The sequence below is a fragment of the Sinocyclocheilus anshuiensis genome, unplaced genomic scaffold, assembly GCF_001515605.1.
Source record: "Sinocyclocheilus anshuiensis isolate Anshui unplaced genomic scaffold, SAMN03320099.WGS_v1.1 scaffold566, whole genome shotgun sequence".
Classification (NCBI taxonomy): domain Eukaryota; kingdom Metazoa; phylum Chordata; class Actinopteri; order Cypriniformes; family Cyprinidae; genus Sinocyclocheilus; species Sinocyclocheilus anshuiensis.
The window spans coordinates 1,642,722-1,655,660 of record NW_015542410.1 but is presented as its reverse complement, the minus strand read 5'-3'; the positions used below and the strand labels follow the sequence as shown (position 1 = coordinate 1,655,660).

Below are 12,939 nucleotides of genomic sequence, written 5' to 3'. Positions count from 1 at the left end.
TTTGCTCAAGGGAGCATAAATGCTTATTAGCATTGCCACAGTAATTTCTCCTTGAGGGAGACCACTGACAACACTCCCTAAACAGAGAGAGTGCTCCCTTAATACTTCATACGATACGTGGGTGATAGTGAGGCAAAATTATACCAGTCACAGCTAGAGGAGACTTTGAGAGCTGCTTTATCTAAACCGACATTTATTCTGTGCCTGCTTAGGTTGAAAAAAAAAGTGCTTTTAAAAACGGAAAGGACTTCACAAAAAAGCGAAAAGAAATCAGCATGCAAATAACATCTTAAATTGTACTTTGCAAGCGATCATCTCGCTAGATCTTAATTATGTTAATCTACAGCAATTTTAGAAAATATGATTCAGCAGCACAGCTGATTCACAGACTACATAGTCCTGAATACATATGCGAGCGATTTTAAAATGAGGAAGCCTGTTTAGACATGCATCTCAATTGGGAAAGCAGCAGTAATTATGTTCTTTTGGCAGTCCTGTGGGGTGACATATTGTGCCAGCTCTCCTTTAAATGAGATTGAATATCCTCTCCAAACTGCACAACACAAATCTTAACTGCTGTATTATTGTCTGGCTGTCAGCTCCACTTCTGTTATGTGTTTATTGGGATAATGACTGACTGTACTGGGAGAGAGACTAGCTACTAACCAACACTCCCTGGAGCTCAAACTCCAGGTTCTCTTGCTAAACAGTTCAAAATCTATTGACTATTGCCCTCTTCTGGAGAAAAGTACTGAATACATGCCGGGAAAAGCTATGTGATAAAACCAATGGAGGCTTCAGAGAGAACAGACATTTAAACCTCTTTTGTTTATTTCTGTCAGGACCACTATCGTCAAAGATGACTGACAATTAGCATACAGTTTGGATTGGCGGTATGGGTTCTGGGCAAGAACTCCATCCATGCAGCCTAGCATAGATAAGAGCAGGGAGAGCAGCAATAACCCCCCAGGGTAAAAAGAACAGAACTAACCTAAATGTATTGCAGATATCATAAAAGTTCAATAATTTAATGTAACATTTTAGAAATTAGTCTGATTCAAAGGAGAATCAGAAGGCCGAATCCTGACTGAACAAGAGGAGTTGGGGATGGAGGAGTATAGGCTTAGATCTCTGCCACAATTCTGTGCGCGAAAGATCATATTTTGAGCGCACAAAAGTTCAAACTCAAAGAGTTTTGTGGAGAAAATGTTAGTTTCGCAAAAAGAAAAAAAGTATTCCGAGCGCACGAAAATCAATTTTGCATTTAAAATAAGTTTTTGGATGTGTGCAGACCTTCTCTTTTGCGCGTGCAACGTTTCACTAGCTTGCTCCCTTGATGCCCACTCTCAGTGCTCTCGGCTCGCTTGCTCAACACAACCCAGCGTTACAATATGCCATAATTCCAGCCAATCAGAGACGAGGCTGCTAGATTCTGATTGGCTGCCTTGACAACCATTCACAACATGTCTTGCATTACCAGGACAGCAGAAGAGGAAAAATACAGTGCATGCATAATTCTTATGCAAGTTGATATTCTGATTATATTTTTTTCCAAGCACATTTTACCAATTCCAAACAACATCAATCTTAATAACTACTATTAATCTTGTATTTAATCACTTATAATCTATATATTATTGTTCATGAAGGCTGGAAGTGAAAAACGCCTTATATTCAGGTGTGCATAATTATTAAGCAGGTTATCTTCTACAGATAAAATCTCGAGATGGACTAAAAATGAACTTACTGCCAGATTCTGGAAGATAAATTCTTCAAACAGTGGTACAAGAGGATGTGGTGCTGGTCCTTCAAGAGTCACTCTCAACTTATCTGTCTATAAAGCCTATCTATCTATCTATCTATATATATTTTTGCTAAAAGAGAAGGTCTGCACACATCCAAAAACTTATTTTAAATGCAAAATTGATTTTCGTGCGCTCGAAATACTTTCTTCTTTGCGAGACAAACATTTTCTCCAAAAAACTCAGTTCACGCGCCTGCAAAACGCACTTTTGTGCGCTCAAAATATGATCTTTCGTGCGCAGAATTGTGGCAGAGATTTAATCCCATAGAGGAGGGTAATTAGCTATTGAGCAAAGCAAAAGCTGGTGATAATACTGAAGGATCTTATATATGGGTGCTGTGATAGGATCCACGTCTATCCCTATAGGTAGACGTGGATCAGCTGATGCGAGCTTGACTAACATGACCTGCCAGAACTAACGCTACGCTTGATTTAGATGATGCTGGGAAGGACCTGAACAACACTAAAACAATCAAGTGATTTTGAAAAATGTAGGGGAAAGAAGGACACATTAAGGTCCTATGAAAGATTTCACTCAGTTATGGGTTTTAATGAATAGCAAAGACGTCTGAAATGTACATCTAACTCCAGAGGTGGACAGTAGTGAAGTATTTTTACTCTGCTTTAAAAGTACTTTTCAAAGTCTGTACTTTATCAGAGTGTTTTTCTTTAGAAAACTTTACTTCACAACAGTACAAAGCATAATATTGTAATTTTTACTGCACTATGTTTCATATTAAATATAATTTAATACTTAATTACATTAGAAATCTATTACTTTCTTACTTTTGCTCAAGTAATTGAAAGATTTACTTGAGTACAAGAAAGTACTACATTTTTAATGCTCTTAAGTATTAAAGGTAAAACAAACAACAACTTTTATTTATGAAATGTAGTGCAGTAAAAAGTATGACATTATGCTTTGGAGTGTAGTGAAGGAAAGTTTTCAAAAGAAAAACACTGATAAACTACAGATACTTTTTAAACTGACTAGAGTAAAGTAAAAAATACTTCACTATACTGTCCGCCTCTGTCTAACTCATGAAATTACTGAATAATAACCCCATGAATTACAATAAAAATTAAATTAAATATTCATTTAATATTTCTGTGCCAAATCTGGGGAGCATCTGAGCCCAATGGACTAATTTTATCTTTTCACTTCAAAATAAAAACTATATTTTCCCCCTTCAACATAATATTCCAGAGATTAATCCCATCACTTAACCTCAAAACTGTTTCGTCTGACTAAATTTTACAAATGTTGAGCATAGCCATTAATCAAATGCACTAAAATTAATAATAATAATAAAATCCTACAATTTGTTCCCAGTTTTTTACAACTACACTCATTGTGCTATTTCCCATAGCACATATCTCTGAACATCCAAAGAGGAGCTTTATCATTCTGTTTCAACTTTCAACACACTTTCAAAGTAGATAAATACGGTGGTCGAGAAGTGCAGAACAAATCACAATTCTGAAAACAAAATAACAAATTACAAACGCAAATGCAAGTCTAAAAAACAAAATAACAATTCAGAAAGCACAACAACAATTCAGAAAACATTATAACAAGTCAGAAAACACAATGACAAATTCGAAAACAAAATAACAAGTCAGAAAACACAACGACAAATCCGAAAACAAATTAACAAGTCAGAAAACACAACGACAAATCCGAAAACAAATTAACAAGTCAGAAAACACAACGACAAATCCGAAAACAAATTAACAAGTCAGAAAACACAACGACAAATCCGAAAACAAATTAACAAGTCAGAAAACACAACGACAAATCAGACAAACCGGAAAAGGTAGGTATAGTTTGAGACAGCGCCATTGGCTTGGGATTACTCACCGCTGACTGGACGAGACATCTGTCAATCAACGTATACAGGCTATGGAATAAAAAATATGGAGTGTATATTTACATTTAGTTAAAAGTGGCTGTAAATCATCAGCTCCAGTGGTGCAGATGGATAAGCGCTTTATTTGGCTTTTTGACACGATCGACCCGGGTTCGATCTCGCCTTTTGCCAAACTTTTTTTTCCACTTAGTGTAAATAGCATTTTGCTAAAAATACTGCTATTTTCACTTAGTGTAAATACAATCCATTGCTAATACGAGATTTGAAAAGGGAGGGGAAAAAAAGCTCGGCAAAAGGCGGGATCGAACCCGGGTCAATCTGCGTCAAAAAGTTGGTGACACACACTTATCCATCTACACCACTGGAGCTGATGTTTTACAGCTACTTTTTTCTAAATGTAAATAGACACCCCGTATTTTTTATTTCAGAGTAAGGGCTTTCTGACTTGTTATATTGTTTTTGAATTTGTCATTGTGTTTTCTGACTTGTTATAATGTTTTCTGAATTGTTGTTGTGTTTTCTGAATTGTTATTTTGTTTTTTAGACTTGCATTTGCGTTTGTAATTTGTTATTTTGTTTTCAGAATTGTGATTTGTTCTGCACTTCTCGGCTACCGTAGATAAAGGACATGAAAGAGGTCAACAGACAGCCCTCACTCATGACCCCTCCCCCTCATAGCCCCCCAGCCCAGGACTTCCGGCAAAACCGGAAGAACCTTTGTTTGTGTTTGTCAAAATGGCGGCTGGAATGTATCTAGAGCACTATTTGGACAGTAAGGCTATTGTCTTTGCTTCGATATCCATCCGCATAAATACATGTCTTCTGTGTTCATATTGTCCAGCATGTCTGCACGTTTCACATACACACACGGTTTACAATAAAACGACCGCGTAACGACACAAAACCGCGCTAATAAAAACGTCAGTACGTCAGACCATTGGTCTCTGAAGCTAATGGGCTAACTGTAAATATAAACAGTGTTATGATGGTAACGATGGTTTTGTAGTTTTGCTTGGTGGGTGCGGCACTGATAAACGTGACAGAATGTAATATTAAGTTACTGCTATTAAAATAATGATATATTGTCAATAAAAACCTGGCAATATTAAAGCGCAATGGCAAGCATTAAATAAGGTGACCAGATTTCTGAAATGAAAACCGGGGACATTTCCTAGTTCAGTGGTCAAAATATAATTGAAATCTCACTTGTGATTATTTACAAATGAAAAAAACGGGGACAATATATATGTGCGTATGTTTTTATTCTTTAATTGTTGTGGTTTCCATATATTAATATCATAATTAAAAATTACAATGAATGAAGTTTGAGGATCAAACTTACCCTATTTTATTAATAGGCCTACAATTCAACAAAAATCACACTATGAAAAGTGAATAGTAACCGTAGAGAGATCAAAATAGGATTATAACAAAATTATGACTTTACAAACCACATTAAAAATAAAACAATAAATATGAGAACATATGATAAATTAAACTGTATTTTACAAATATTTGTAACATTTTCTGACTGACTGAGTATAAAGTAATTACAACTTTTCAAATTATTTTTTTCCAAGTTATTTTATGCTTATGCTTTTGGAAATTGAACTGGATTTATTATTATGCAAAATAATAATAAATTATTGTTTTGCATTTTAGGCTAATTTTGACCACAAAGTATGTGCTTTCTGCAAGTGTTAATTGTTTAGTTTATTATTTTTTATATTATTCATATCGGTGTTGTGACGGCGAAAGTTTCAGGAATGTTTAATACTTTACTTTTAGTCATTTAGCAGATAATAATAATAATAATAATATAATACTGTGTGCAAAACAATCCTGCAACCTTATCATGCCTTGTTATGAAGTGCACACAAACAGTATTACTTTGTTTTAACATGTATAGTTAGCATGTGACTACCTTGAAACCAATAACTTTTGATAATAGCGCTCTGCTCTCGTCCAGGTTCTTCATGGCTACAGTAGCTCGCAGCGCCCTCTGCGGGTGAAAGTAACCGTTGTTTTGAACGTGCTGTAAAACGGGGACATTTCCGGGGACAGGACACCAAAAACCGGGACTGTCCCAGGAAAACGGGGACGTCTGGTCACCCTAACATTAAATGCTGTCTCTCAGGACAATCGAGCTGGCTTGCGCTCGTATAGATGGAGATTGTTTACTGTAGTGCTGGTTTTCAAATGCGCACAGCCTTATGGGTCTGTTTGATGATTTATATGTCATTCTGTCTCTTTAGGCATAGAAAATCTGCCCTTTGAACTGCAGAGGAACTTCCAGCTGATGCGAGATCTAGACCAGAGGACAGAGGGTGGGTCTAAACTATAGCCCTGCCTCAATACAGTAATATAGAATAATACTTTTAATTACATTTTCACACGTTTATATTTAATGTCTGGTTGCTTGAGATAGTAAGTGATTGTTTGTTTACATTTCTTCTTTGTCTAGACCTGAAAGGGCAGATTGATTCTCTGGCTCGTGAATACACAGCCAACGCTCGGACGTTGTCCTCCGAGCAGAAGCTCTCACTGTTAAGACAGATCCAGCAGTCTTATGGGAAGTGTAAAGAGTTTGGAGATGACAAGGTCCAGCTTGCGATGCAAACCTATGAGATGGTTAGTGTGAATTTGCATGTACTCCTTACAAATTACCTTTTATAACTATTGCAAATTCTGTTTATATATTACATTTTAACATAAATGTACATTACTATTTAAAGGGGTCATATGATGCGATTTCAAGTTTTCCTTTCTCTTTGGAGTGTTACAAGCTGATTGTGCATAGATAAGATCCCTGAAGTTGCAAAGACTAAAGTCTCAAAACCAAAGAGATATACTTTATCAAAGTTAAGACTCTGCCACGCCCCCCTAAAACGGCTCGTTCTAACACGCCCCCACATATCTACCTCACTATGTGGAAATATTTGCATAATGCCGCCCAAATGTGCACGCAAAGAAAGAAGGCGTGGTTTCAGTAACCGCAGTTAGTGTTGATGCAGCCATGTCAGGGAGACGCTGTGTGTTTCTAGGCGATAGCAATTTGGCCTTCCGAAAGTAGATGCATTTAGGAATCTTTAAGATTACTTACAACAGAACAGCAATGCATTTTATGGATGACCGTTTCGTGAGCCTAGGAGAGGAGGTAATTCTGACTTTGCTATGACAATCTGGCGCTTCTGAATCAGCTACTGTTTTGTTATTAGTTTAAGTATTTGCTATTGACTGTTCAAATGCGGAGTTTTGCGCATCGTGTGTGTGTGTGCGCGCGAGCGAGCGAGAGAGAGAGAGAGCACGAGAGGGAGAGAGAGAGCGAGAGAGAGCGCGAGAGAGAGAGAGCGAAGCGTTTGAGAGAGGCGGGGCATAGAGGACCTACAATAATGTACAGTATTTGAAAAATAATGTGTTTTTTGAACATTAAAGCATGTCAACATATTCTGTTACACCAAATACACAAAATAATGATCTTTAAAAAAGCATCATATGACCCCTTTAAAAGTGTGGGGTCAGTAAGAATTCTTTTAAAGAAATTAATATTTTATTCACCAAGGATGCTGATCAAAAATGGAAGTAAAGACATTTATAATGTTACAAAACAATCTGTTTGTTTAAACAGTGTTCTTTTGAACTTTAGATTTGTCAAAGAATAAAAAAGTATTAAGCAGCACAACTGTTATGAACATTGATAATAAGAAATGTTTATTGATCACCAAATCAGCACATTAGAATGATTTCAGAAGAATCAAACCTTTGAACAGTAGTATATATTATAGATATTGTAAAATAAATCTGTAATGTACATTTTGTTGCTTTATGACTCCATACGTCATTTGTTCTATGCATTAGGTGGACAAGCATATCCGAAGGTTGGATACAGACCTGGCTCGCTTTGAGGCTGACCTCAAAGAGAAACAGATAGAAAGCACCGATTATGACTCTACCTCCAGCAAGGGCAACAAGAGTAAGCTTCTTATGATAACTTCTTATGACTATTAGTGATGTTTTGGGACATGCACATCTCTTATGTGGATCTCTATATCTCAACAAAGTCTCTGATGGTCATTTATTGTTGTTTGAAGGTGACCATCGAGGACCCAAGAAGAAGGAGGTGACTCGCACTAGGTCAAAGGTGAAGAACTCTGATGATGACTGCAGCTCAAAGAGTGGTCAGAAGAAGGTCAAACTCACACAAGGGTGAGAATCACACACATTTTCTATTATAATTCTTTTTTATTTGTAAAGTGTGTCATTTTTGAACCACCAGAATTGCAGTAAAATCTGCTTCCTCTTTGCAATTAACATTTTCAGCTTTGTACTCTTCATACATATAAACTACTGTTCAAAAGTTTTGATTTTTAAATAAATTAATTTTTATTCAGCAAGAATGCATTAAGTTAATCAAAAGTGACAGCAAAGATGTTACAAAAGATTTCTTTCTCTGTTTCACAGAGTTTGTTCTTACGAACGTTCTGTTTATCAGAGAATCCTGCAAAAAAAAAAATAAATAAATTCAAAAACTATTAAGCAGAGCTACTTTCAACATTGATAATAATAAGAAATGTTTCTTGAGCAGCAAATCATATTCGAGTAATGATGCTAAAAAATCACAGGAATAAATGACTTATAAAATATATTAAAATTACGGAGCCCCGCACATGACATGCAAGAAAAAATAAATAAATCGTGCGCACGATTTACTCATTCATTCCCTCGATGTACTAAAACGTGCACACGATTACTATTTAGTTCCCTCAAGTTGCTAATTCGTTCCCTCGATTTGCTAAATCGTGCGCACAATTTACTAATTGGTTCTCTCGATTTATAAATCGTGTGCACAATTTATAAATCGAGGGAACGAAATAGTAAATCATGCACACGATTTAGCCTACTATTTTTTTCCTACATGCCTTGTGCCAGGCTCCGTATAAAATAGAAAATAGTTGTTTTAAATTGTAATAATATTTCACAATATTACTGTTTTTGTTGTGTCTTTGATCAAGTAAATGCAGCTTTGGTAAGCATAAAATATTTATTTCAAAAAGATTTTTAAAAAATCTTACTGGAGCCTCCCACCATGTACATAAATATTTATGAAGTTGTTTTCAAATACATTTTTAACGTTTAGAAAAAGCAAATGGTTCGCTTTTTGCCCTACAGTCCAGGCAACATCGTTTTTTTCTTTTCACCTTTCTAACCGCTTCTGTCAATAAAAGAAGCAAAATGCACCAAAATAAAATAAATACATTCCAAAATCTAATACAGTTTTAATCAAACTGTCTTCCAGCCCTGAGTTTTCAACCCCGGCTGTGAACTTTGGGAACGTGCACCCCTCGGATGTGCTGGACATGCCAGTGGACCCCAACGAGCCCACCTATTGTCTCTGCCACCAGGTTTCATACGGGGAGATGATTGGCTGTGACAATACAGACGTGAGTTTCCTTTCTCATCCAAAGTCGACAAGCTCACAGCCTCTCATACATTATTGCTGACATAGATAGATATTTATTTTATTATTTCATTAGATTTATATCCCCTTTACAAGTTAAAATGGAGATTAAATAAATGTCTAGTCATAGGCTGTAAACTCCATTCCCAGACTGCAGCATTATATTACAGCAGATTCCTGTACATTTATCTTCAGAGCTGTGCTTGTGGTAAACGTGTGTGTGTTTCTCTTTCTTTAGTGTTCTATCGAGTGGTTCCACTTTGCCTGTGTGGGTCTGACCACCAAACCCAGAGGGAAATGGTTTGTAGTCATGTGATTTTTGCCCTTGAAACTGATGCAAGTCAATGCTGTCGGGCAGCAGTGTTAAAACAGACATTTTATTCTGAAGTAACTCACTAATTATAGCATCAGTGAATATACATGTATATTTCAACATTGGCTTTGTTGTTTTCCTTCTACATCAGGTACTGCCCAAGATGTTCACAGGAGCGGAAGAAAAAATGAACATGCAAAACAAGAGAATTCACAGAGAGGGAGGTAGAGGCAGACACAAGGGTTGAAAGTGTTTTTAAGGCCCTCCATAGACACTAATATAGATCCACTCTCTGCTAAATCTGGTGCTTGTCATCCTCTTTTCCATCTTCACATCCCTCTCTCAGCCAGACAGTAAGAAGGGCTGACGGGTGAACATGAAGGAGGTGTAGTTCTTAATTTATGTGCTCAGTAATGAAGATGACTTTTGTTATGGAGTGTTTTTATTTGTTTTGGTTCTGCATTTTTTATATTCTTATATTTTCGGTTTGTTTGTTTGGATTGTCTTTTTTACAACTCGTTTTAAACACATGAACTCAGCAGTCTGGGGGCATATCAGGAGATCTCGCAGTTCTTTGTCGCGCTCGTGATTCCAGGTGGTCTCAGACTGGATCATTTCTGTCAGTATATCCTTCTCAGATGGGATCATTTCCTACTAGTCTCCAGTTTTTTTGCCTTTTAACAGACAAAAAGGGGAACAGGTCCCAGATTAGACTGAAACTGATCCCTTATCTAACTTATTTTCTCATTGCAATTTTCATAAAAGGGCAACAGTTATCAACTTACCTCGCCAAATCTGAGATGTTTATTTGACAAACCAGCAATTACAAGAAAATAGCTGCTCAATGGGATTATTTAACTTGATTTTTACACCTACTCAGCCTTTTCCGCTCTCTCTCTCTTTGTCTTGCATTCACAAATCCTGCACTTGAAGACCACCTCTTCACTTCAGGTCCATTCCACAACTGTAGAATTCAATGCAGACATTGTTTTGGTGCTTATGGTCACACACTAGTTGGATCGTATTAAATCGATCATATTCCAGACTGTTGAAAAGCATTAACTCAGCATGTAATATTATTCAGTTGACACCCTGGTCATTAAATGCATTTGGTGTTTTCTTTTGTAACCTATGAATTAACTCTAGGATTGCTGTGCGTTCAGCAACAGGGTTCTTTGCGACTGGATTTTGGTGCTTATGAATATATTAAAGGTAATGATGTGTATGGTTTGGCTAAATGCGTGAATTACACAGCATCGCTTACAATGGTTCTCAGTCATTGTGTTGACGTCGTTAAAGCAGTATGATACTTTTTGCGAGATGTCAGAAATCAAATGTGTTGATATCAGCTTGTATTTAAGGTTCGGTTGTTTTAATTAAAGAATTACAGGTATGTCAGACAATGCAAAACCTGGTGCTACACAGTGCTTGTTGCCGGTTCTGAATGATTCTATTGTCTGGTGTACGATGAAGGGTTTGTGTCACATGTTTTATTTTTGCCTTTGTCATGTTGCTTTGTGATTTGGCTGTTCCAGATATTGTAGAGTACTGTACTAATGTCAGATATTGGGTCTGGTGTCTTCCACGCTGAACGAACAATGCCTGATTCTGAAAGCGTCCTTGTGTCTGTTGGTCATTATTTCATTCATTCTGGCATTTTTGAATGCTGTTGTCTGAAAAGTGTCATGAACATAAAGTATTTCAAGTCATCTGAGAATTAAAAATAATAATACTGAAGTGTTCATAAATAATATAGTAAATGGAATTCATTTGATAAGCTGAAAAAGTGGGGAGAAAAACTTTATAAGCTGAATTTTCAGCAGCCATTACTTTTTGATGCTCAAGAAATGTTTGTTATTTTTGTCAATGTTGAAAACAATTGTGCTGCCTAAAATTTTTGTGGAAAACTTTTTCTTTAAGTTCTTAAAGAATGATTCATGAGTCAAAAAACAATTTCAAATAGAAATCTTTTGCAACATTATAAATATTTTTGATCAATTTAATACACCCTTGTGGAATAAAAGTAACACTTTCTTTGCCAAAAAAAAAAATAATTTAAACTGTAGTGTATAAAATGGCATAGGCTCTGAAATATCTATAAAGGCATTGCACAGTAATGTTAAGTCCGCTACAGTGTGATACTGCATTGCAGTTCTCATACAAACCGCTGGAAGCACTCTATCACTTATAAGAGATCCACTTTGTGCAGTGCTGCAGCGATGCTGCCCTACGCTCTTTATGGTCCTGATGCTGCTAAAGTGCCTCCATGGACTTTATTGTAAATCTTTTCAATAGCACATACTGTTGGAAATTATATATTATATATAAATATATTCCTACATTTGGAAAAAAAAAAGGCAACATGAACAGCTAGAATGCACCTTCACTAACATACTGTACACATATGGGGTGTGGCTGCCTAACAGCATCATTAGTTCTTACTGCTGTCTAGTGACACTCAAGGGAATTGCGTTATTATTAACTGCAAACTTTGAAGTTTGGGTGTACTGACAACTGCATCACTTAAATTAGAAATAAATGAATTAAATTATTTCTGTCTGTACACAGGTAGTTATGCACTTATATAGTCTTTAAAAACGTTTGCTTGCTGCATGGATTAGACACGTTGATCTAGGTGTGCTGGACTGTGCATTTCTCATTTATTGAGCTGTGCAGATGAGCAAGATGCCAAGCAGAACATCATTCTAGCCCCCATGGGGACTGCCAAGGCTTTTGGCAAAGTCATCTCAGACCTCAGTGAGTGTATGGGCACTTATAACAAAGACTGTGTAAATGGAAGCAGTACAATTTAATGGAAGAACTTTCCTCAGAGGAATGTGCACTTCACTCATTTATATAGGCAGACAGACTACTGGTCAAAATGAATCATTTGGAATAATTCAGACTTTTTAATGTTTTGATAGAAATCTCAATTGCTCACCAAGTCTGCATTTATTTGATCAAAAATACAGTAAAACTGTCAAATTGTGACATATTAATACAAATTAAAATGTCTGTTTTCTGTTTGAATAAATTATACAATGTAATTGATTCCCTGTGATGGCGAAGCTGAATCTAATATGCTGATTTGGTGCTCAAGAAACATTCATTATTTTCAATGATAAAAACAGTTGTGCTGCTTAGTATTTTTTGCCATTCAAATATGTGATGTATGAGTTTTATTCAGCAAGTGCATTAAATTGATCAAAAGTAGCATTAAAGACATTTAGACATAAGATTTCTATTTAAAATAAATGTTGTTCATTAACATTTCTGTTGATCAAAGAATCATGAAAAAATATATATCATGGTTTGCACAAAATATTAAGCAGCAAAATTTGTTTTCAGCACTGATAATAATAAGAACCATTATTAATAATTGAACACTAAATTAAATTACAGGTGCATCTCAATAAATTAGAATGTCATGGAAAAGTTCATTTATTTCAGTAATTCAACTCAAATTGTGAAACTCGTGTATTAAATAAATTCA

General features: G+C 36.0%; 1 protein-coding gene across 1 annotated transcript; it reads left to right on the top strand.

Annotated features, from left to right (window-relative positions):
- The first annotated feature begins 4,395 nt into the window (after positions 1-4,395).
- On the top strand, positions 4,396-11,136 carry ing4 (inhibitor of growth family, member 4). The gene is made up of 8 exons (XM_016492708.1): positions 4,396-4,447; positions 5,931-6,002; positions 6,140-6,306; positions 7,534-7,648; positions 7,767-7,881; positions 8,972-9,116; positions 9,372-9,433; positions 9,598-11,136. Exons 1-8 carry the CDS (start codon positions 4,411-4,413, stop codon positions 9,635-9,637), a joined length of 753 nt encoding a protein of 250 aa, XP_016348194.1. The 5' UTR covers positions 4,396-4,410; the 3' UTR covers positions 9,638-11,136.
- The last annotated feature ends 1,803 nt before the right edge of the window (positions 11,137-12,939 follow it).

Coding starts and splice junctions, on each gene's coding strand:
- ing4 (XM_016492708.1), top strand. CDS start 4,411: ATGGCGGCTGGAATGTATCTAGAGCACTATTTGGACA. Junction 4,448..5,930: donor TCTAGAGCACTATTTGGACA/GTAAGGCTATTG, acceptor CTGTCTCTTTAG/GCATAGAAAATCTGCCCTTT. Junction 7,649..7,766: donor CTCCAGCAAGGGCAACAAGA/GTAAGCTTCTTA, acceptor TGTTGTTTGAAG/GTGACCATCGAGGACCCAAG.